The sequence below is a fragment of the Tursiops truncatus genome, chromosome 2 (assembly GCF_011762595.2).
Source record: "Tursiops truncatus isolate mTurTru1 chromosome 2, mTurTru1.mat.Y, whole genome shotgun sequence".
In the NCBI taxonomy this organism is placed as follows: domain Eukaryota; kingdom Metazoa; phylum Chordata; class Mammalia; order Artiodactyla; family Delphinidae; genus Tursiops; species Tursiops truncatus.
This window is the reverse complement of record NC_047035.1, coordinates 47,989,870-48,015,415: the sequence shown is the minus strand read 5'-3', so window position 1 is coordinate 48,015,415 and position 25,546 is coordinate 47,989,870. Positions and strand designations below refer to the sequence as shown.

General features: G+C 38.5%; 2 protein-coding genes across 4 annotated transcripts in view; one reads left to right on the top strand and one right to left on the bottom strand.

The window, feature by feature from the left end:
- Positions 1-3,950, bottom strand: part of TXNDC16 (thioredoxin domain containing 16) — a 115,805-nt gene extending 111,855 nt beyond the window's left edge. For 2 of the 3 annotated variants that reach the window (XM_033851147.2, XM_073800462.1), the window contains exon 1: positions 3,836-3,950. The gene's annotated coding sequence lies outside the window, so the exon portion shown is untranslated. The remainder of the gene's footprint in view (positions 1-3,835) is intronic. The other variant, XM_073800461.1, reaches the window with a different exon arrangement.
- A 582-nt stretch (positions 3,951-4,532) lies between these two features.
- Positions 4,533-25,546, top strand: part of GPR137C (G protein-coupled receptor 137C) — a 55,077-nt gene continuing 34,063 nt past the window's right edge. The window contains exon 1 of the mRNA XM_033852582.2: positions 4,533-4,931. Within this exon, the coding sequence (XP_033708473.1) occupies positions 4,533-4,931 (399 nt within the window). The remainder of the gene's footprint in view (positions 4,932-25,546) is intronic.

Genomic DNA, 25,546 nt, shown 5'->3' with positions numbered 1-25,546 from the left:
GTGCTAGAATATGAACTGTATGTCACTGGTCCACAATAATGAGATAAACACAGAAAATGCATATAAATGTTTAGAAGCTTTTATAGCAATTTCACACAGTAATATTGTGTCTGTTGCATCTAATTATTTTTAAATTGGGCTAGTCATTCGATGTGTTTTTTCATTTCATTTTTCTTATAATTTAGAGCTCTAGCAATATCTGCCCAGCAAGATTCCAAAATTGCTACAGTCCAGAGTCTGGTATATGTCTTCCATTCTTCTCCTCTCCAAATGGGAACACTTACTATAGTTTATAGTTATCTGTCCCTACACTATGTATTCAACAGGGTGACGGAGACAGATAATTTATAAAGATAGAGACTACAAGAGATTATGGCTACTGGGTACTACTCAGAGATCCCAGACTTTGAGCTTGACAGTGACTGGATGGGATTTAGGGGTTATCTCCACTGAGAAGAGCCAAGGATGAAGTACATGTAGGAAGGAGAATATCTATTGACAAAAAGGGTAGACTGTCCAAATGTTTCTAGTTCTCTGCACATGTTAAAATCCTACTCCCCACTTCCTTGAGTTAGGTATGGCCATGACTTGATTTGGCCAATGAAATGTGCAAAGTGAATATGTAACTTCTGGAAGATTTTAAGAGTTAACATATATGTATCATGAAGCATGACACACTTTGTTCTCTGCTATGATGATTGAAAACACTCAAACCAAGGTCTTCTCTGTTGAACCAAGTCTCAGAAAGAGGACAACATGGGGCAAGGTTCCCAGCCAACTCCGTGTTAACATAAAATAAACTTTACTTTAAATCTCTGAAGATTTAGGGTTGTTATTACAGTATAACCCAACCTAGCCCTGTTTGTTTTAGTAACAGCTAAGAGGAGAGTGACTTGAACATAAATACATATCCTAGATTTTTAAAGCAGTATATTTCAAAGAATTCACAAGAAATTGACCCAATTTCACTTTAGAAAGATTCTAAAAGGGAAGATGACTCTTTAAAATACAACTGTTACCACAACCAGTGCCAATACAAAAAGAAAATGAAAGTCATAGGCAAATGTTTGCCTATCCTACACACAGACACCTCACAACTAAGTGCAGACTCTTAACCTTTGGGGCTGGAAGGAGCCCTCAGTTCCTCAGTATAACGCTCCTGGTGGAACTAATCAGAGTCAGTAGGCAAGATGTAACTTTTGCCTGATCCCTAAACTCTAAATAAGTATGCATGCACAGGTCATTTAAAAGTTGGAAAAAATATGTGACATTTAACTAAGGACAAATACAGGAGGATGACAAGCACTGTAAGAATGGATGAGTAAGGCTACAGTACAAAAAGGGCTAAAGCTTGCAAATAAAAAGTTAAAGGCAACAAAAGTTTGTTTTGCTCAGCACCGGAATTCTGAGAAAGCCCCCAAGGGCAATGATGAGGAAGTACTTCAAGAGAAAAACACTGATCATCTTGCTAGTGAGAGGAGGGGGCAAAGATTTGCCTTTCTGCGTAGGTGGAGCAACTGGTGGCCCTCTTCAGCTACAGCAATCACACTTTGGGATTGGGTCCTACATATAATAACACTTGGCAAATGGTTCTGCTTTTAAATGTTTGAAAGAACATTGTGCTAGAGTAATCTGCTCTCTCAAAACAACAATATTCAACCATTGTGTATTTGGACATATTTCCAATTTTAGGTTACCCAGGAGCAAGCTTTTCTAGAAGACCCTTGGATAGTTTCCCCTTTAAAGGCCTAAATTTCCCTTATGATTAAACATAAAACTAATGGTTTCCCCTCTCAAGAAAGAGAGGAAATTAACAACTGTAAATATTAAACAAATTACACCAAGATCTACAGGCATCATTCTCTGGGAAATGCCACATTTCATATTCTGCAACAAATGGGGCATATAATGCTTACAAAGTTCCTGTAGGAACATTCTGTCAAAAATTAGCTTGCTCACAGTTTAATGCCGCTTTTAGAGAACAGAACCTGCTCACTGAACCTGACTCAAATAAAACGTTGATTAGATCTCATCACAGTTTACCACTTAAGACCCAAAGGAGGCAATAAAAGGAGTCAACATCTATCCACTTAAGAGTTCCCTCAAGGAAGTGGGGCAAAATCTTCTACCTGCACCCCCTATATATATGCCCCCAAAAAAGGAAGAGAAAAAAAGCGGATATTCTGATTTGCTATGACACTGGAATAAAAAGTCTCACAAACAAAGATGTAAAACTAGTGTGGGTGCTATCCAAATGTCGTTTACTCTCACTTTGAGTAGAGAATACAGGAAAAAAAAGAAAAACCCCTTCATGGTGAAAATCTATTCATGACCTGATTCATTGATTATAGAAGATACAAAAATAGGCCATGCCAGAGAATAAGAGGCTTTCCTGATTTTGACAAGTGCCTAAAAGCACATAACTCTGAGTTCATGCTTAATTTATGGGCTTAAGCACAGAACTGCAATCAGTTACCTCACTGGGGCCCGGAGCACTCTGTCCCCTTTCAAATAGAACTGTGTACTGCCCTAACCACATTCCCTATGAATCCATGAGGCCAATGTCTTCAATTCCAATAAAGCTGAGATCCTTCTTTAGAGCGCTGATGTTGGATTAGGACTGTTAACTTCTTACAACAAGTTGTACTCTAGTGTAGGCTGCACAGCACAACCTGCTCAGCTGAATGTTTCATCAGAGGGATCTCCACATAACAGTGCCAGGCCTAAACATCTATCACAGTTTGTCAGCACACCTACAAAGAATCCAAAACACACCAGTATCTGGTGCCTGGGGAAACTACTGTCCCACAGTCTGGAGCACAAGAGATTTTTACCTTCCCTGTGGATCACTTAGCTAGGAAAGAAAGTAGCAACACTCTTCTTAGAATGGTGAGTTAGGAGAGGCTGAGTCTTAGCTGCACCAATAAATGTAGCACTGTCTTTCGGAGGGACACTTATTTAGCGATATGCCACCCATCCTAAGGGGAACACAAATTATTCCCTCACCATTTTGCACTAATTTGCTCATTTTATTACCAAACATCCCCCCCAAAAAAAGTCAACAAATATTATCTCAGTCCAATATACGTGGGAAAATCTATTTATTCCTCATTTATTTACAGCAGAAACATAATATAGCATGTGTTTTGTATATCTCTGAGCCCTAGAAATAGCGCCACCATCCACCACACAGGGGACTAAGGCTTGAAGGAATACATGTGGAATTTAAGAAGCACAGACTATTCTACCTTTTCCTCTCTAGACATTCAAAGACTTAAAATTCTGCCGTTTTGCCTAAACTTATGCCCACAGCATCTTTCCAAATTCTAAGTTTCAAAGACCCACCTTCCCCCCACGCTGAGACGGCTTCCATATCCATCCCATTCTAATTCCACTCTTCTTTCTGGGACATATCCCGAGGGAGGGAGGTTCTTTTACTTAGAGCTTCCGTTCAGCCTTCGCCTCATTCCTTGCCCTCTCCCCACAGAAGGGCTCCCGTTTTACTACCTGCTCACGCTAGGGAAAAAAAAGAAAGCAAAACGTCCCTTAAAAGGATCCAGGTGAGGCCCCTTCTAAGCCAAACTCCAGAGCTGGGCAGTGCTGTCCTTGCTGGGGGAGAGCCGCCAGGTCTGAATCCCCGCAGGCATCCCTGCCGTCAGAAACCACAGTCCTCGCCTGCAGGACCCGCGCTGCCACCTACCTATCGAGACCTGAGGACAAGACCTGCGGGCTGGGACCCGGACGGCTGACCGACAGTTCCCGCCACAAGAAGGATGAAAGGCAGAAGGCGGGCCCATGCCTCGCTTGCCGGGCATCCACGAACCGCTCCCCCTACCTGCGGGTTTGCAGCGCTCCCAACCCTCCGCGCCAGCAGCCTCCACCGCTCGCTGGAGTCAGCCTGCTGGGCAAAAAACAACCACGAGGCTCCTCCCGGTCCTCGTGGGTCTTACGTGCAGCCTTTCCAGCCAATGGGAAGCGCAGGGGGCGGAGCGACAGCCGCCCCGCTGACAGGCGACAACCGAGCCCGCCCGCAGGCGCGAGCTGGCCGTGCAGTTGCTGGACCAATCGGCAGCATGGGTGGGGAGTGAAGGGGAGGAGCAAGAGGGGAAAGCGGGCACCCAATCAGAGCTTGGCCTCCTGGAGCGACAGGTCCAGCGGCCTGTGGCCTTCCGAGCGCGGCGCGAGGGGGCGAGCCCGCTTGGGCCAATCGGCGGGAGCCCACGGTGCGGAGCGAGCACCTCAAATGCTCGGGTTTCTCAGCTGATTGTCTCCAGCCGAGAGTTGTTTTTTGCAGCTACCGAGCCGAGCCGCAGCAGGAGGAGCCGAGACCCCCCGGGGGGGGCGGGGAGAGGAGGCGGGGTCCCAGGAGCCGCGGCTGCTCTCCGCGGGGCTCCGGGTCCTGTCACGGCGCTTCCTGGGGTTGGAGGTTGGGGTGGGTGGGGGGTCAGGGAGACATCCTTCTCCCCCTCGACAGCGGCTCCGAGTCCGGCCCCTTGCTTCCCGCGCTCTTTCGCCCGCCCCCTAGCCCCCTCATGAGGGCGTCCGTGCCGGGTCCGGCGGCCGGCCGCGAGCCCTCCACGCCCGGCGGGGGCGGCGGAGGCGCCGCGGTGCCGGGCTCCGTGCAGTTGGCGCTGAGCATCCTGCACGCCCTGCTCTACGCCGCGCTCTTCGCCTTTGCCTACCTGCAGCTGTGGCGGCTGCTCCTGTACCGTGAGCGGCGGCTGAGTTACCAGAGCCTCTGCCTCTTCCTCTGTCTCCTGTGGGCAGCGCTCAGGACCACCCTCTTCTCCGCCGCCTTCTCGCTCAGCGGCTCCCTGCCCCTGCTCCGGCCGCCCGCTCACCTGCACTTCTTCCCCCACTGGCTGCTCTACTGCTTCCCCTCTTGTCTCCAGTTCTCCACGCTCTGTCTCCTCAACCTCTACCTAGCGGAGGTAAGGCGGGAGGACCAGCACGCGGGGCCGGGCGGGAGAGCGGGGCCGCCGAGTTCAACTCGGGCTGAGGACCGGTGACGGGGGGGGGGGGGTGCGAACCGCGAGAGGCGGACCCGAGAGCAGCCCGGGGGAAACCGAGGCACGCATGGTGTGTGCGCCAGGGTTCTCGTCCTAAACTTAAGCAGTCGATCGGCTCGGCGACTGAGGGGCTTGCGGGGTGTGAGCGACAGTGTGTGTTCCGACAACTTGAAACAGCAGGACCAGCCTTTGTTCAGCGTCCTGGCCCTCTAAGGGAAGGTGTCGGTGCCACCGACAAAGTGGCATCGCAAAAAGTAGCAGCCCCAGTAGCTCTGCTGAAGCTGGACTGTGTTGAGAGAGGTTGGATGCTGAGGTAGCAGCAGCTCTGCTGAAGCTGGACTGCTGCCAGCCATTACGTCACCAGGCAGAGCTGTTCCTCTGCTATTGTTGCTGCGTTTCTTTTATTAGAAGCTTTATTCTCTCCTGCATCTCCTTTCCCCGGGCTCGATAAGCCTCACACAGATTCCGTTCGATAGTTCTCCGGCGGGGTTAATAAGCCATAAGCAATGTCGAGGATCAGTATAAAGACCTCCGTAAAGCCCCGAGTGTGTTTGCCCCAGTTGCTTCATGTTTTGTTTTGGCTATTTATCCTACCTCTTATAGACTAGTCTTTTTTTTTTTTTTTTGAGCTAATTAAGAGAGAAAATACTAGCTTAACCTGCGCCTATTGCAGAAACAAACCACCAAACTGTTTTTTCAATAACTTGCTTAATAGCTGGAACCTAATCACACCCCCTTTCTCTTTTATGAGGAATTGCTGGTTGGTTTGCATTGTTCTGCAGCACTTAGGTATTTAACCCATTTCAAACAGGTTTGGGAGTGTAAGGTTGTCAATCATGTGTGCCAGCTAGTGGTATTTAAGCCACAGTATTTTGAGAATTGCCAAAAAAAAAAAAAAAAAACAATTCCCCCGCCCTCCCCGCAAAAAAAAAAATCTTGAGGAGGAGAGGAAACAAGGTGACATCATATGCTTAATACTGACTAATATAGAACAATATTGGTCTATGCAGCTAATCCTCTCAAAGGCTTTTGGAGGTGATGAGAATTAACATAGTTCTGAGCAAAAGTAAAAAAACATTTGAGGCAGATTAAGTGTTTATATTCCCTGCGTAAACCAACTCTTTTCTCCCATAATAGCTAGGAAGTAGAATGCATAATTTTAAAAGCACAGTCATAACTTCAGCTTTTTACCACACTAAAAACAACAGTTCAGAATAGGCAACAAAACTAATTTAGCTTTAATTCCCCATCATTTGGAAGTGCAAGCAATACAATGACAAAAACCCAAACATTAAGAAGCCGTAAGTAAAAAGCATGGGTAATCATAAATCAAATAAACATGCCAATCATGTCACTTATTTGAAGATGTTCTGATCTTCTAGTTGTTGTTTAAACTGTTATAACACTTCAGTCCTTCATAGTTAAGCTGATACATTGTATTCTTCCTGACACCATTTCTGATACACTACCAGCAACATCTCATCATTAAAGCTTTGCTCTAGCTTCAGATATAGTTAATTTACCTCAGAGTGACTAGCAGTCCTTAGGCCATGAGTATCAGATAATTTGTTTTTCCCCTATGCATTTTTGACTAACAAAGTCATATTAATGACTCATCGTAAAATAATTGGTGGGCATTTCATAAAGTAGCTAAATACTCTTTTTACTTTTTTCTTGAAATATAACATATAACATAAAGTACATAAAGCTTAAGTATACAGCTAGGTGAAATTTTACATACACTCGTGTTACCACCACTAGATTAAAATATACAGCATTTTCAGTGCCCCAGAAGGTCCGCTTGTGCCCTTTACCAGTCATACCTGTCACCCTGAGGTAAACACAATGTGAGTAAACATTATCACAATAGAAAAAAAGCATCTGTATTTAAGCTCAAAATTCTAAAAGTATACTTCTACGGCATAAACTACACAATATCTAGATTGGGTTTTCAGTCTTTTGATTGCTGTTATTCCAAGCTAGTGACAGAGAATTTAAACGTCTAAAAGTCTTCCTGTTAAATGGATCTCTTGTTAGTTTCATGTACTTTTTAAAAAGCAATAAGATTCTATTACCCTAGAAAACATAATTTGGAAAGAAGCTGAACTAAAGTTTTTTTCATTTTGTAGTGTCTCCTAGAAAGAGTGTAGGTTGTTTGTCTATCCGTTTTTTTAGTAAAATTAACAATTTTAAGACACATAACTATAACTTGAACAAATTTTCAACCTGTTTAAAAAGAGATATTTTAACCAGAAATCATTTCCATATTCACTAAAAAAATCCAAAGGAATCTGTATTTAAAATAGTATTTGAATTCAAATTTTTATATCAATTTCAAGTAACTGGAAGCACACTTCTTATTGATCGTTCTGAATGAATAAAGCTTTCCCAATGAGTTCTTTGTTTTTTCTTTTTTAAAATAAATTTATTTTATTTATTTATTTTTGGCTGCGTTGGGTCTTCGTTGCTGTGCCCAGGCTTTCTCTAGTTGCAGAGAGTGGGGGCTACTGTTCATTGCACTGCGCGGGCTTCTCATTGCGGTGGCTTCTCTTGTTGTGGAGCACGGGCTCTAGGTGCGCGGGCTTCAGTAGTTGTGACACGCAGGCTCAGTAGTTGTGGCTTGCAGGCTCTAGAGCACAGGCTCAGTAGTTGTGGCGCAGGGGCTTAGTTGCTCCGCAGCATGTGGGATCTTCCCAGACCAGGGCTCGAACCCACGTCCCCTGCATTGGCAGGCGGATTCTTAACCACTGCGCCACCAGAGAATCCCCCCAGTGAGTTCTTTGTATTATAGCAAAGCGATAGGGAAAGTCTACATGGTGACAAAAACAAAACTTAACTAAAATTTGACCTTTTTTTTAACAAAAGGTCCTTATATCTGTTTTAAATAGTTGTGCTTCTTGATTACCAAATCACTCTGTCTTTACTGTCATATTAAATGCCAATTTCATTTTACTTTTGACCTCTTTAAAGTATTTGTTGTGTCCATTTCTCACTAATTAAAAACATCCTAACTTTAAGGACTTAGTTACAAAGAACCATAGAGCAGTGTAAAAATAAAGTTAGTAAAACAACCATTACTACTTTGAATACATTTTGCTAGTTCTTCTAAAAATAAGTTTTCGAAAAGTTAAGACTGGGCTTCCCTGGTGGTGCAGTTGTTAAGAATCCCCCTGCCAATGCAGGGGACACAGGTTCGAGCCCTGGTCCGGGAAGATCCCACATGCTGCGGAGCAACTAAGCCCGTGCTCCACAACTACTGAGCCTGCACTGTAGAGCCAGCAAGCCACAACTACTGAGCCCACGTGCCTAGAGCCCATGCTTCACAACAAAAGAAGCCACCGCAGTGAGAAGCCCGCGCACTGCAAAGAAGAGCAGCCCCCCCTTGCCACAACTAGAGAAAGCCCGCGCACAGTAACGAAGACCCAATGCAGCCAAAAATAAATAAAATAAAAAATAAATTTATATTAAAAAGTTAAGGGCTTCCCTGGTGGCGCAGTGGTTGGGGGTCCGCCTGCCGATGCAGGGGGCGCGGGTTCATGTCCTGGTCCAGGGGAATCCCACGTGCCACGGAGCGGCTGGGCCTGTGCTCCGTGGCAGGAGAGGCCACAGCAGTGAAAGGCCTGCTTACTGCAAAAAAAAAAAAAAAAAAAAGTTAAGACTGCCTAAACCACTCTTTCTTTTGTTGACTACACTTGAATGGAATTCAAATGAGGGGGAGTAGCCCTTTCTGAAATAATTAGATTTACCATACTTAACCTCCTGGAAGCAGATAGTTGGAAAAAAAGAAAAACCTGTACACTAAGTTAAAAGCACCTATTGAACTTTTTCCAGCATGATTAATAGAACCTGTACTTTACCAGAGAACGGTTCACAGTCCTGTATGTTTAACAGAGAAGGTTTCAGTCTTTAAAACAAATTATGTGATAAAACATGGTACCTACCATTGGAACAAGTAAAAGGACTAAAAATGAGTGTTGATAGTATACTATCTTTGGAGTATTGTTGATGCATGCCAAAATCAATGAGTTCATCTCCATGACCCATAGTGACATTTTTTTCTTGCAATTTTGTAAAATGGGTGCCAGTTGCTTAATCGGGATAAAGTGCAGTGACTAAATCACAGTGCCAAAACAGCTAGGAAAATTAAATTCAGAATCTTAACTCTTATATTCATGGATGCTATCATTGTCCCTGACATTGGATATATTCTTCCAAATATTGATGGAATGTCAAACAACATGGAGTGCAACTTAACAGGTACTTTGGTTTTGTTACCATGTTCTGTGATTTCTCACAAAAGTATTTCTACCACCTAAAATAGAAATTCCTTAAGGATAAGAAGTTATTTTATCATACTTTAATCTCATAGAACAATGGTGAATATATTTTTGAATGACAATCTTGAAAAGGCCAGAATCTTGAAAATATTTAGCTATCTAAAATTTGAGAGTTAATTTTGATGAATATGTGAGGTAAATTATTTGTGTACTTTCTGGGATCTTTATATTTTCTGCCTAAAAGATTGCTTATGATATGAATGCTAAGATTCTCTTAGATTTTCTTGGTTTAGTTAGTTACTTCTGATTACTACAGGTAAAATCTTACTAATGAAGCCACTTTAATATATTAGAGTTTTGCTTAGCAAAACTATTCTTATATCATGGCAAATGGCCCATGATGATTAGGGCTTTGCTAATTTGATTTCAACAAATTCTATTAAACAGAAAAGTCTGCAGAACAAGCAAGTCTCACATCATGAGTCAGTTACTATTTACTGGAAATCGTGGTTTTGTCAATGTTGGGTTTTTATCCATAACTGTGATTATGAACTGTTTTTATCCAAATCTTCTAAACTGTTCTATCCATTAACTTGATTGTTTTTCCTGAGATCATCTGTGAAGCAAGAGTTTGCGATACAGTTCCATGGCAAAGACCTGATTACAATGCCTTACATTCTATGTGATTTAATATTTTCAAAGCACTTCATAACAGTTGTCTTCATAATCCCTATGAAATAGGTAGATATAAACAAGGTGTGATTTGTCCAAGGTTTTATGGCTAATATAATATGTATCAGAAATGAGACTACTGCATAGCCCACAGGCTATAAAGTCTTGTCAAGTGATCGCTCCCTGCGAACTTTTCTGAATACCATTAACACTGTTTATTATTTAGTGCTCACTATTTAACTTGCTTTCCCATTTTCCACCATTTCAAACCTTTTCCACTCTCCAGCAAACTTTTTTCCTCCTTCATACTCAGCACATGACCCTCGCCTCCTAGTTTATAGAAATAGAAACCAGGGCCATCTGGCTGAACAGAGATTCCGAGAAATGCCTTAAAATGCTACAGAGAGCATTTAATCCCTTTCAATGAATGATTGAGCTGGTAAGTGAGGAAGTTCCTCAGAGACAAGAAACCACAAAAAAAGAAGTGAATATGAAATTATAAAGTACCACACAAATATTTGTCTTGGGTTTTGGGGTAGTTGCTAGCTGCTTCCTGCTAACCTAAAGCCTGGATTTCAATGTGCTGGGGTTCTGAAGAGGTGACATAGGAGGCAATACCTGGTGGCGAGGTCTAAACAAAGAACTCATCTGCTCCAACTTAATGCCAGGACTCTCGGAACACACATCTTCAGTGGATGAATTATGGGATAAATAAGCAGATCCTTAGAGGTTGGTGGTGGGATTTATGCTTGTCTCTGCCTTGGCTCTGGGTGAAGGAGGTACAAATTGAGGAAAGAAATGTCTTCTCTGAAAATGCGTAACAAGCTTATTCTCACACAAGTTTGAAGCCTGAAATCACACTTCTGTGATGTTAGAGGGGGGAAAATCCTGGGTTGGTGGTAACCTCAAGGACCTGGAAGGAGCAAATGCAAATAATCTGTTGAGGAGTGTACTATACTCCCAGAATCCTGACAAATAAAATTTGAAAGAACATGAGCTCAAAATGAAAAATCACTCTAGGGACTCTTCCCTGCAAAGATTAAATATGTCAGAATTATCAGATAGATTGTATAAAATTTTCACTTATCTGATTTAAGTAAGTAAACACTGGTGATATATGATAAATAATCAAAATTGACTAGGCATATTTGGAGAAAAGTCATTTTTTAAATGAAAAATACAATTAAAATTAGAAACTGAAATGAACTGAACAGATTAAATAGCTAAAAAGAAATCATTAAGCTCAAAGATCTGAGGGAGAAAATCACCCAGAATATAGCCCAGAGAAATAAAAGATGGAAATAAGAGATTAAGAGAGAATGAAGATATAATGAGCAGGTCCAGTGTATATCTAATTAGAATTTCAGAGAAATTACTTAAAAGAATAATGACTTAGAGTTTTCCCAAATTTATGAAAGATGCCAAATTTCAAATTCAGAGAGCCCAAAAAACCCAAGACAGGTTAAAAGAAAATGAACAGAGTAAAACCTCAAAATACCAAAGACAAAATGTTTTTAAAACAATTAGAGATAATATTACCAACAAAGGAATGAAAGTTAGTTTTTGTTGGCATTTCATTAACAACTAATGAATCCAGAAGATGGTGAAACATCTTGAAAATGCTGAGAGAAAATAACCAGCAAAATTCTACCCACAATAAAACTATCAATGATAAGGGTGAAATAAAAGCTAAGTTGGGAGTGACATCAGCAAGATGGTGATGGACCCTCCATCCCCCTGAAAACATACTGATCAGCAACAAGTCATAAATTCCCTTTGTGAGAGATCCAGAAACGAATTGAAAGGCTCCTGCACTGCAGGTGGACACAAAACGAGAATCACCAAAACCAGTAGGGAGATTTGGGACAGACTCTCGTCAGAGTCCCTGACCCCAGCACAGTGCCATAAAATTGGGAAGAGACCTCCTAGGTCTCAGTTTCTCCCAGAGGAGGGAAGGGGTTAGTTCACATGTCCAGCACCCCAGCTTTTCTTGGGGAGCTCCCCAGAGATCAGGCTTCTGTCTTGCCAGTCTTAGAACCCTGACAGGTTCAGTACAGTTTAGACACCTGGAGGAGAATGGAGACAGCAATTTGAACTGGCAGACAACATAGTTCCCCTGCTTCCTCAGCACAGAACGAGCAAACCAGAACTACAGCTTCCTGCTACTCCCTGAGGAGGGAAAGAGTTGGTAGAGGCCCCCAAAGGCTCTGGACAAGTTGATTGGTGACAGTGTTCTACTGTCCAAGGCCAGTCCATGAAGATTGGGAGAGGTACCTGTTTTGTCTAATGCACAGACAGTAATGCAGAGAGTTGAGAAAAATGAAGAATCAGGCAGAGATGTTTCAAACAAAGCAAGATAAATCTCCAGAAACCCTAATGAAACAGAGGTATATAATTTACCTGACAGAGAATTCAAAATAACTGTCATTAAGATGCTAACTACAGGCAAGAGAACAAAGCATGAGAAATTTCAACAGAGATAGAAAATGTTAAGGGAATTCCCTGGCGGTCCAGTGGTTAGGACTTCGCTCTTCCACTGCAGGGGGCATGGGTTCAAACGCTGGTAGGGAAACTAAGATCCCACAAGCCACACAGCACAGCCAAAAAAAAAAAAAGTACAAAACAGAAATCATGGAGCTGAAGAACATGAAAACTGAAGTGAAAAATTCACTTGAGCAGTTCATCAATAGACTAGATATCAGACAGGAGAAAGGATCAGTGAACTTTAAGACAAGTCATTGGAAATAATTTAGTCAGAAAAGAAAAAGGAATGAAAAAGAATGAACAAAACTAAAGGGACTTATGGTACACCATCAAACAGATGCATATACACATTGAATCCCAGACAGAGAAGAAAGTACCAGAAAGCTTATTCGATGATGATGATAATGATGACTGAAAAATTCCCAAAACTAGAGTAGAAAATGGACATCCAGATCCAAGAAGTCAAAAGAATACAAAGAAATCCACACCAAGACACATTATAATCAAATTATCAGAAGTCAAAGGCCTTTGAATTTTGAAAGCAGAGAAGGAAGAGACTTGTCACAGGGGAACCCCTACAAGACTATAAGAAATTTTTCAGCAGAAATTTTGCAGGCCAGAAAAAGAGCAGGATAATCTTATTAAAGTGCTAAGAGAAAACAACAACAACAACAAAACTCCAAGTAAGAATAACATACTCTGCAAAACTAGCCTTCAAAAAATAGAGAGATCATGACCTTCCCAGATAAACAAAAGCTGAAGGTCACCACTAGACCTGTCTTGTAAGAAATGCTAAAGAGAGTTCTTCAGGTTGAAACAAAATGATGCTAAAAAGTAACACAGTAGCATAGGTATGAAACTCATTGATAAAGATGAATATATAGACAAATACAGAATATTGTATTACTATAATGGTGGTGGGTAAATCACTTTTAATTCTAGTATAAAAGTTAAGAATAAATATTAAACTAACTATAAAGATACACAATATAAACAGATGTAAGTTATGACAACAATAAAATGTTGGAGGGTGGGTGGAAGAAGTTTAAGTGTAGAGTTTTTGTATGCAGTTGAATTTATCAGCTTTAAATAGACTGTTGCATAAGATATTTTTTGTAAGCCTTAAGGTAACCACACACACGGACATACACCACACACACACTATAGAAGTTACACAAAATTAAAATGGAAAATAATCAAAGTATATCAATATGAAAAAAAATTAACAAAACAGGAAGACAGCAAGAGAGGAAATAACAAACCAAAGAACTACAAAGCTAATAGAAAAACATCAACAAAATAGCAATATAAATAGTTTCTTTCCAGTAAGTACTTTAAATGTAAATTGATTAAACTCCCCAATCAAAGGACATAAGAGTTGCTGAATGGACTAAAAATATAAAAGACCAAACTGTATGCTGTCTACAAGAAACTCACTTTCGATTTAAAGGTACACGTAGACTGAAAATAAAAGGATGGAAAAAGATACTATGCAAATAGTAACCAAAAGAATGCAGGGGTTGCTTTAGTTAGACAAAATAGACTTTAAGTCAAAAACTGTCATAAGAGGCAAAGAAGGACATTATATTATTATATTATGAAAGGGTCAATCCTCCAGGTAGATATAACAATTATAAATATGCATCCAATATCAGAGTACCTAAACATATAAAACAAATATTGACAGAACGGAAGGGAGAAATAAGACAGTAACACCATAACAGTAAGAGACTTCAATGCCCCACTTTCAATAACGGATAGAACATCCAGACAGAAGATCAATAAAGAAACCAAGCACTTGAGCAACATTATGGACCAAATGGCACTGACAGACATATGTAGAACATTTCACACAACAGCAGCAAAATACACATTCTTCTCAAGCACACATAGATCTTGCTCCAGGGTAGATTGCATGTTAGGTCACAAAATAAGTCTTAGCGCATTTAATAAGATTAAGATCATACAAAGTATCTTTTCCGACTACAGTGAAATGAAACTAAAACTCAATAGCAGAAGTAAAACTGGAAAATTTACAACTATGTGAAAATTAACACACTGTTGAACAACCATTGGGTCAAAGAAATCAAAAAGGAAATTAGAAAATATGTCTTGACAAAAGAAAACACAACATTCCCCAAATTATGGGTTGCAGCAAAAGCAGTACTAAGAGAGATTTCCATAAGCACCTACATTTGAAAAGAAGAAAGATCTCAGATGAACAGCCTAACTTTACACCTCAAGGAGCTGAAAAATAGAACAAACTAAGCCCAGAATTAGCAGAAGGAAGGAGATAACAAAGATCAGAGCAGAAATAAACAAAATAGAGAATTAAAAAACAATTTTAAAAATTGATGAAACTAAGTTTTTTGAAAAGCTAAATAAAATTGACAAACTCTTAGCTAGACAATTAAGAAAAAAAGACAAAATAAGTAAAAGCAGAAATGAAAGAAGAGACATTACAACTGATGCCACAGAAATAAAAAGGGTCATAAGAGACTACTATAAGTAGTTATATACCAACAAGCTGAATAACTGAGAAGAAATCGATAAATTCCCATAAACATACAACCTACCAAGACTGAATCATGAAGAAACAGAAAGTATGAACAGACCTATAACTAGTATGGAGATTGAATCAATAATCAAAAAGCTCCCAGTAAAGAAACGTCCAGACCCAGATGGCTTCACTGGAGAATTCTACCAAATATTTAAAGAGTTAATATCAGTTATTCTCAAACATTTCCAAAAAAATTGAAGAGGAGAGAAGACTTCCTAACTAGTTCAATGAGGCCAGCATCACCTTGATACTAAAGCCAAAGATACCACCTGAAAAGAAAACTACAGGCCAGTATTCCTGATGAATATAGATGCAAAAGTCCTCAACAAAATACTATCAAACTGAATCCAACAGCACATTAAAAGTGTTATACACCATGACCAAGTGGGAATTACCTCTGAGATATATGGATGGTTCAAGAAAATCAATTAATGTAATATACCACATTAACAGAACAAAAGATAAGTCACATCTTTACAATAGATGCAGAAAAGGCATTTGACAAAATTTAACACCCTTTCATGATAAAAACTCAACAAAGAATAGAAAAAAAATACTTCAATGTAACAAAAAAAAGCTACAACTAACATCATTTTTTTTAATGTCTTGAGATATTTTCTAATTTCCCTTCTGCTTTCTTCCTTGACCCAATGGTTCTTCAAGAATGTGTTGTTTAATTTTCTAGTTTTACTTCTGCTCTTAGAAAATATAAAGAATATAAAAAATATGCAAGGAAATAACAAAAAATGCCAGTCATTGAGTATAATTTCTTTTTATTTCATGGAACACTTTTAGAAATTGACAACATACTAGAGCATGAAAGCAACACTTAACAAATTAGAGGCAGTGAGACACAGTGACTGAGAGTACATCTCAACCACTTACTGGCTCTGCCTATGTCCCATTTCCAAAAATGGATAATAATAATACATACTCCATAGGGTTATTGTGAGGACTAACTGATACAAAAATCAGAAAAAATAATTATAAAAATAACTTCAGGGAACTATATTCAATATCCTGTCATAAACCATAATGGAAGAGAATATGAAAAAGAATATATGTATAACTGAATCACTTTGCTATACAGCAGAAATTAACACAACATTGTAAATCAACTACAATAAGTTTTTTAAAAAAATAATTGCAAATATCTCTCATGAACATAGATTCAAAAATCCTTGACAAATCAAATCCAAATATATAGATAAAGGATAACATATCATGACAAAATATGTTTTATCCCAAGAATACAACATTGGTTTAACATTCAAAAATCAATGTAATAAACCATATTTGCAGTGTAGGGGAGAAAATCATACCATCTCAATAGATACAGGAAAAGAATTTGACAAAATTCAACAACCATTCATGATTTTTTTAAAAAATCAACTTTTAGCAAACTAAGAACAGAAATTCCTCAATCTACTAAAGAGCATCTACAAAAATACCTGTAGCCAACATAATAATGATGAAAGACTGAAAGATTACTCCCTATGCAAGAGGCAGGTACTTCACTTCTTGTCCTAGCCATTGTGCTGGAGGTTCAGCCATTGCAACAAGGTAAGGAAAAAAAGACAAACATTAGAAAGAAAGAAGTAAAATTGTCTTTATTTGTAGGTGACATGATTGAGGAAAAAATTTTAATGAACCTACAAAAATCAACTAGAGCTAATAAGTGAATTTAAGAAGTTTGCAGGATAAAACTATTTCATATACTAGCAGAAAACAATTGAAAAAAGAAATATAAAAACAATTCCATTTACGATAGTGCCCCACCCCAAATTAAAATATTTATGAATAAATAATATATGTGCAAGATCTTTACAATGAAAACTACAAAACTACTGAGAGAAATTAAAGAAGGCCTAAGTAAATGGCAAAAAATACCCTGGAAGAACCATTATTTTTAAGATATCACTTCTCCCCTAAATTGATATATATATTCAATGCAATCCCAATTAAAATATTAGCAGGATTTTTTGCTAGCAGTTGCCAAGATTATTTTTAAATGTATGTAGAAATACAGAGCATTTAGAATAGCGGAAACAATTTTGAAAAAGAAAACCAAAGTTGGATGATCACACTACCTGATTTCAAGACTTCCTGTAAAGCTATAGTAATTGAGACATTGTAATACTAGGGAAAAGATAGACATATAGATCAATGGAGAAGAAATGAGAATGCAGAATTAGACCCACACATATATAGTCAATAGACTTTTTACAAAGGTGCTCAGGTAATTGAGTGAGGAAACGAACATTTTTTTCAATAAATGGTTCTGAAATAATTGGGTATCCATATGGGGAACAATGAATACTGATTCTTACGTCACACCATACTTAGAAATCTACTTGCTATGGATCATAGACCTAAATGTAAAAGCTAAAACTCGTAGAAGAAAATCTTCATTACTTTGTAGGAGCCAAACATTTCTTAGGAAACAAAAAGCATGAACCCAAATTGACAAGACTTTATCAAAATAAAAGCTTGTTTTTTGCAAAACGGATAATGATTTGCAGCACATGTATCTGGCAAAGTACTTGTATCCAGAATAAATGAAGAACTCTTACAACTCAACAGTAAGAAAATCCAATAAATATGGGCAAAATATTTTAACAGACACTTCACAAAAGAAGATGTATGCGTGGCCAAGAAGCACATGAAAAGATGCTCATGATCGTTAGTCATCAGGAAAATGAAAATTACAACAATGAGATACCATTAAATATAGACTAGAAAGACTAAAATTAAGATGATTATACCAACTATTGCCAAAGATGTGTATTAATAAGAAAATATACCCTGATGATAGGAATATAGTTTTACAACCACTTTGGAAAGCAGTTGGACAGTTTTTGAAAAGTGAAACGCCATAAAACAGCTGTTGAAGTCCTAGAGGCCCAAGAGAAACAAAAGCATATGCCCATACAAAAACTTGAATGTGAATGTTCGTAGTAGCTTTATTCACAATGGCCCAAAACTGAAATTAACCCAAATATCCATAAAAAGCAAAGGGATAAACAAAATATGGTATATCCATACAAAGGAGTATACTTTGCAGTAAGAAAGGAACGTGCTAGTGATAAAAACAACAACATGGATGTATCTAAAAAATCAGTATGTAGAATGAAAGAAGCCAGACAAAAATGAGCTCACACTATGGCATTACATTTATAGTAAATTTTAGAAACTGCAGACTAACCTATAGTCACAAAAAGTGGATTACCTATTGCTTGGGGCCTGGGGCAGGATGAAATTTAGTGCGTGTGGAAAGATTCTGTATTTGATTGCAATGGTGGTTTCACAGGTTGCAAAAGTATGACAAGACTCATCAAGTTGTGCACCCACATACATATATTATACCTCAATGAAATTGATTCCCCCTGCAAAAACAAAAACAGTGCAGAGGTTTGAAATATAATCTGAGAATAAGACCTAAAGTGAGGAAGAATGTAAAAAGTGTAGCCCCGTCACTTAGCAGCTCTGTGTAACTTCATAAAGTTATGTGGGTAAATGACATAACCTCTCTATGCCTATTTCCTCATTTATAAAAATGAGAATAATAATAGTACTTACCTCATAGAATCATTGTGAGGAGTAAAGTATATAATTCATATAAAATCTTTAGAGTGGTACCTGCCAAATGGTGATGATTGTTAGCTATTAATATTAAATTTCAAAAAATTAGGATTTCTTAGACTATGTTCTCTCACCCCCAAATAACTCTTTGAATTCAGTAACAGAAATAAAGTGTGAAAGTTTATTTAGAAAAATTTTAAACACTTATGAACACATGGGTAAAGGATGTAATCACAATGAAATTTAGAAAATACTTAGAATATGATAATAAAAATACTATATATCAGAACTTTATATGAAGCAGGTAAACTGGCACACAGAAGTAAATCTGGAACTTCAAATGTTTACATTAGAAAAGAAGAGCCTGAAATTTAGCAAGTTAAGTAAGCATCCAATTTTATGTTAAAAAAAAAAGATAAACCCAAAGGAAATAAGCAGAAGGAAATTAATGTAGAGATTAATAAAATAGAAAACATAATAATGAAGAGGCTTAACAAAACCAAGAGCTACCTCATACTTTTTTTTCATGGTCAAATTTCTTCAGGGGTGACCATGTACGTACTCACCATCTTCTCACTTCCCCAGCCACTCTAATCTGCTTTGCCCCATCACTCTACCAAAAGAGCTGTTGCCTAAGGCTCACAGTGACCTTCCTATCAACAAGTTCATTAGGCACTTTTCAGTCCTCACCCAGGTTCATCTCTCAGCAGCAATTGACTCCATAATTTTCTCTATAACACTTCCACTGGCTAGCACACTGTCCTGGATTTTTTTTTTTTTTTAAACTACCTTGCTTGCTTCTCTTCACGCTCATCTGCCTCTGCCTTGCCCTCAGAGGTTGAAGATTCTCAAGACCTAAGCCTAGGTCCCTTGCTCTTGCCAAGTGATTACATCCACATTCTTGGTATCATACCACTTAAAAGCAGATGACTCACGTACACATATCTATGATCCTAACACAGACTCTGAGCTCTCGCTTTCTATATTGTACACCTATTTGACATCTCTTCAAGGATATCTGAAGCCCTCAGATTCAGCACATCCATATCCAGCATATTCAACTGAGCTCAGGATCTTTCCTCCTCTCTCCCCACGCTACCCCTATTTTCCCCAAAACCTCACCTTCCTCTTTTCTTCCCCATTTCAGTGACTGGCACTGCTATCCATGTATTTACGTAGTTCAGAAACCTATGAGTCATTGCTGCTGCGTTCTCTCTCATACCTCACTTTCACCCCATTACCAAATCCTGTCTGTTACCTCCTAACATCTCTTAAGTCCATTCACTTCTTCCCATCCACAATGCCTGGTGCATACTACCATCTATCTATTGCCTAGTCTATGGCAGTTAGCGTCCTAATTGCTGTGTCTATATCCTCTGGGTCTTACTCAAAAAGAGCTTCCTTTAAAACAGGGGTCCCAAACTCAAAGGCCTAGAGGGCCCTGGATATTACCCTCTGAGAGATAATAGGGAATGGTAGTGACTATGGTGTATTAGAGAGCATATATCTAAAGAGGGCACTACATTAATTCAGTTTCAGCTGTGAGATGACATTGACAAATCATCTGATTTTTCAAGAGAAAGAAATTTGGATTTTTTAAGAGGAAATCTACTTTTTAAATAATGGAATTGAAGTATTGTTTAAAAAAAAAACCATAGGCTAACACTGGTTAAGCCAAACAAAACATTTTGTGAATCAGATCCAACCCATAGGCTACTAATCTGTATTTCCTTCTCCTCCCCCTTTTGTTTTTTCTGTATTATCTTCCTTAGAGGAATAAAACAAATCAACGCCATATTTTCTTTATAATGTCCGTATAACAAAGCTAAATTACATTTAATACCCATTAAAATGAACTCTGAGTAATTTACACCTTAATTTATGGGAAGTTTATGTTGTTCTAAGTTTGACCAAATATAAAGAAAGTACTATACATCCCCTTGTGATATACCATCAATGTCTGCCTCGCTCTACTATACTATATACATTGCTTTAGGTCAGCCATTATTGTACATTTGTTTTGAAGGAAATTTTGCATGCTCTTCAGCACCTAATATGTGTGATCAATACTTAATGACTTGGATGGTTGAGCAAATTCATGGTAAAGTAAAGGAGTTTAAAAGAAATGTTTCCTCCACACAAATAAAATCAGAATCTCTAACTTAGCGAAGTAGAACTTTGCATCTAACTTGTTTTAACTAAAGACAAACTTCTATAAATTAAGTGTCCTTGTTATCTTTTTATTTTAACTTTGTTGAGGGGTCTGTTTAAGTAGTTTAATTTCATCAATAGTCCTGAACTAGAATTCTGAGAATATGAGTTCTGGTCCAAATCCTATTCTACTTGGCTAATTGATATTTGTCAAATCACTACTTTTCTGGGCCAGTTGTTTAATTTGTAAAGTGGTTAGTCTCAGTGATATCTAAGACACCTGTAGTTCTCATAGTCTGACACTGATAAAGCTTCTAGAATTTGAGGGTTTCTTTAAAAAATCTCTTCTTACTTTATGACCTAGTTCTGAAATCTAATACAGTGTCTGTGAATGCTACCTCTGAGATATGAATGCCAATTTTTAAATTACACATATCATGTAAAAACCAAAGTTTAGTTTGTTTAGGACATAAATATTTAAATATTTAGAATCATCTGCTTTCTGAAATAAGGTGTAGCTGTATATTTCAAATATGTTCTAACTTTTAACAAAAATTCAATTACAGCTGCCATTTTTCATTAGCATGTTGATCACATGCTACAATTTTTTTCAGCTTTAATATCTCAGTATAAAAATGCTTAAGTAATATTTTCTTCAACTTTTGTGCTCTTTCCTCAGCTATTGTGTAGGACTTTGTCCAGTTGCTGATGAAGCCACCTAGGCTGGTTTGAGGTGATACTGTGTACTCTAGGGAACTTTTCTGTCATACCGTGGAATTAGCAGGTTTTAAGCTAATGTGAATGATCATCATCACTGATTATGTTCAAACTGTTATTGTTCTTAAGAAATCTAGATGGAAAGAAAGCAAGCAGTGTTCCTTCTGCCTTTTTCTCCCTTGGGATATTCTATTACTTCTTCTGATACATTCTGCCCTTTTTTTCCCCACCATTATCTGTCAGAACAATATTCTCCAATGACTCTGGCTCTCTGTCTTTATCTTTACAAAAAGCAATTCTGCTATCTTCCTAGTTTGAAAAGCATGAAAGGTTTTATGAAAATCAGTAATATACAATGGGGGATTTTGTGTTGGAAAAACTTTTTAAAGGATAGCACAGTTTCAGCCCAAATACAATTTAGATTAATTTCCTAACAATTCTAAATCCATAATGTATGAGACTCTTAGTTCAGAAATAAATCCTTTATATTCCTTAATATATGTTAAATTTTCTTCAGAGCTGTGCATAGTAAACTAATGAGCAATCCATAGTAATGTGTTATATTTCAGGGTGATTTTCAATAATGAAAACTCACAAATTTTCCTCCTTATAAAATTAATACTTCATTCCTGAAAAAATAGTTATTTATGCTTTTTAAAAAATGTACTTCTAAGGGCTTCCCTGGTGGAGCAGTGGTTGAGAGTCCGCCTGCTGATGCAGGGGATACGGGTTTGTGCCCCGGTCGGGGAGGATCCCACGTGCCGCGGAGCGGCTAGGCCTGTGAGCCATGGCCACTGAGCCTGCACTTCCAGAGCCTGTGCTCCGCAACGGGAGAGGCCACAACAGTGAGGGGCCCACATACCGCAAAAAAAGAAAAAAAAAAAAAAAAATATATATATATATATATATACACTTCTAGTTAAGTAAAGGGTATGGTAAAAGTACTTGATAGTCTGAAAAATAACACAAAATGAAGGTGTTAAACTGCTTCTAGATCATTATATTTTACTAAACTGATCATTTGGTTTCTGAATATATTTTTCTTGGGCATGTTAATTCTTCAGATCTTGAGCAGCTAACAAATAGTTGCAGTGACATATATATGACACTACTATTAATAAAGCAGTATTTGTCACCCTAAAAATGAAGGAATTAACTTGAACTATGTACCATCAAAGATCTAAATGTACAAATGTATCAAAGAAAACCAGGATCCCTATGAGCCTTGAATTAGGAGTCAGGACACCTGGGTTTTAATCCTTTCAATTTCCTGTGTATTCCTAGACAATCCACTTAATCTCTAAAGTGCAGCTTTATTTATAAAATTAAGTTATTGAATTAAATCTCTAAGGTTTCTCTTAGTCCAGGAGAAGCTGGGACAAGTTTCCAGTTGTCCTATCCCAGCAGAGTGTTACGGACAGTGCTTATTCTCCTAGCAACAATATGTGACAACACCTATGAAGTATTGCCAACCAGGAGAGCTTACCTAAGACATGCTGTCCAGGTTTTTTATTGGGGATCAGCCAGATAGGCATGGAGCATCTCCCTGGCAGACTTTAATTACTCAGTCTCCAACCTCTTCAAAGGTCAAAATGATACCAAATGGCCTGGGTCACATTAATCACATGTTAGCATAAATTATTATGGTGGTCACATGGCCACCATAAATCACATTGTTAGCATAAATTATTTGGTATGACCCAAGGCCCCAGGTAAACAAAGATATTCTTATCAGGCAAGATATTCCAAGGATTCAGAAATATCTTCCAAGAGCTAGGCAAGAGCCAGATCTTTCTGTGGAATGTGCAGGGTTTAGACAACTCAGGCCTGCTGAGTTAATCCTTTGCTGCATACTTTTCAGTGAAGTAATCCTCTAGAGCCTTCTTGAGGAAGGGTGCTTGGTGAGCAATTTCTGGAGGCTTTTCATGTCAAATATTTTTTGCTCTACTGTCATATTTAATTGATAGTTTATAGAATTCTAGGTTGGAGATAATTTTCCCTGAGGATTTTTAAGGTGTTGCTCCACTTCTGGTGTTGTTATTGAAGCTTGAAAGCCATTCTGATTCTTGATCATTTCTATGTGAATTGTTTTTTTCTTTACTGAAAACTACTAGATTTTTCTTTGACCCTAGTGTTCTGAAATGATGTCTCTTCACATGGATCTGTTTTCTATCCATTTTGCTGGGCATTGAACATGCCCTTTTAATTTAGTCACATGTATCCTTTAGTTTGGGGAAACATTCTTGAATTTTTCATTGATTTTCTCCCCTCCTTTGTTTCTGTTCTCTCCTTCTGGAACTCCTAACATTTGGATGTTGGACATCCAAACAGATCTTTTTCTTACCTCTTCTCTCCTATTTTTCATCTGTCTTTTGTCTCTACTTTTTTTAGGGAGATTCCCCCAACTTCTAGCCCCTCTCTTGACATTTTAATTTCTACTAGCTTGTTTAATTTCTATAAGCTCTTTTTTTTCCTCTGAATTTTTTTTTATTAACAGCATCTTGTTTTTGTTTCATGAACGCAATATTTTATCTCTCTGATTCTATTAATAATAACATTGTTTAGTTTTTTCTTTATAATTTTCTTTTTTCTATTAGTTTGTTGTGATCTCTATCTTTCATTGAAAACTTTTGAGCTATCTGGTTATCCTTGGCTGTCTGTTCATAATTAAGAGTGGAAGCTCTAAGCATGTGGGTGAGGCATGTACACACTAGGTGATCTGGCTGGACGATTTGTTAGGGAACCTATGATGATGGTATACTTAGGTCTTTCCTCTTGGGCCACTCAGATTTCTCTGGGGGAAAAGTATTCTAATCCTTCAGAGAATAAAGGTGTAGTTTACAACACTTTGAGAACCTAGTCAGGGAAGAGGGTTTGGGCATGGGGGAATCCCTTTACTTGGTGTTCATTACTAAGCTCCCTGTTTTTTGGAATGGTGCCAAACTATCAACTGTGCCTGCCATCTAACTCTTACTCCAGGCCAGAATAGCCTCTTCAGAGAATAAACACCCAGATATCTGGCAGAATGAATAAGTGGCATTTCAGGGCATGGGCTAGGGAAAGAGATTTAGGGATCTAACTGCTCTTAAACAGCTTTTATCTACCCCTGTTTTAGCCACTTCCACCTCTCAGTTCCAGTGGTACTTGGTTCTCTTGGTTCCTGAACCTTTTGAAGGTTCTGAAATATTTATCAGGTTGGTTCTCAGTCCTCCTCACTACTGGCTTGGGATTCATCACATTTTGTTGATGATCCCTAAGACCACAGTCAGCCTCAGTGACTTGCTAGAAGGACTTAGAGTTGTTATACTCATGGTTACAGTTTGTTACAGTTCACGGATAGGGTAAAATCAGCAAAGGGAAACGACACATGGAGTAAGGTCCAGAGGAAACCAGGAATAAGCTTCCAAGAGTCCTCTCCCAGTAGGGCCACATTTCTTCCATAATGAGTTGTGACAACATGTGAAATGTTACTTACCAAGGAAGCTCATTAGAAATTCAGTGCCAAAGTTTTTTATTGGGGCTTAGTCATGTAAGCACTCTTTGCCCAACACCAAAATTCCAGACTTCCATAAGGAAAGCAGGTGTTGTGTATAAACCATATTGTTTGCACAAAAAGCTTAGGCACAATGAAATACTTTATCATTTAGGGAATGGTGAGAATCTTCCCAAAAATCCAAGTTCCCAAATGCCAGCCAAGTACCAGCCTTACAAGCAGGCTTTTCTAAGGATAGCAGTCTCAGGCATACTATATTAACTCTTTTCTGCACACATACCCATCTGCTTTCTAGCTTCCAACACTTTGTTATTGTATCCTTTCCCATTCTACTCACATTTATGGGTTTATATCTTTTAAGAAAATCCCTTTGCTATTGTTTTAGTGGAGTTTCAGGTGAGAACAATTAGACATTTATCTTCAGTATTAACCTGGAATTTTATTAAATTGTAAATCAAAACACCCCACTTTAATTGTATAAAATCATTTTTAAGCAACTTGAGAGAAAACAGACTAAGCAAAGAGAAGAAACTTTAAATTTAAAAAAAGATGTTAGTATCCTAAGAGAGTGACAGAAAGAGATTGTATCCTCTGTATCCTA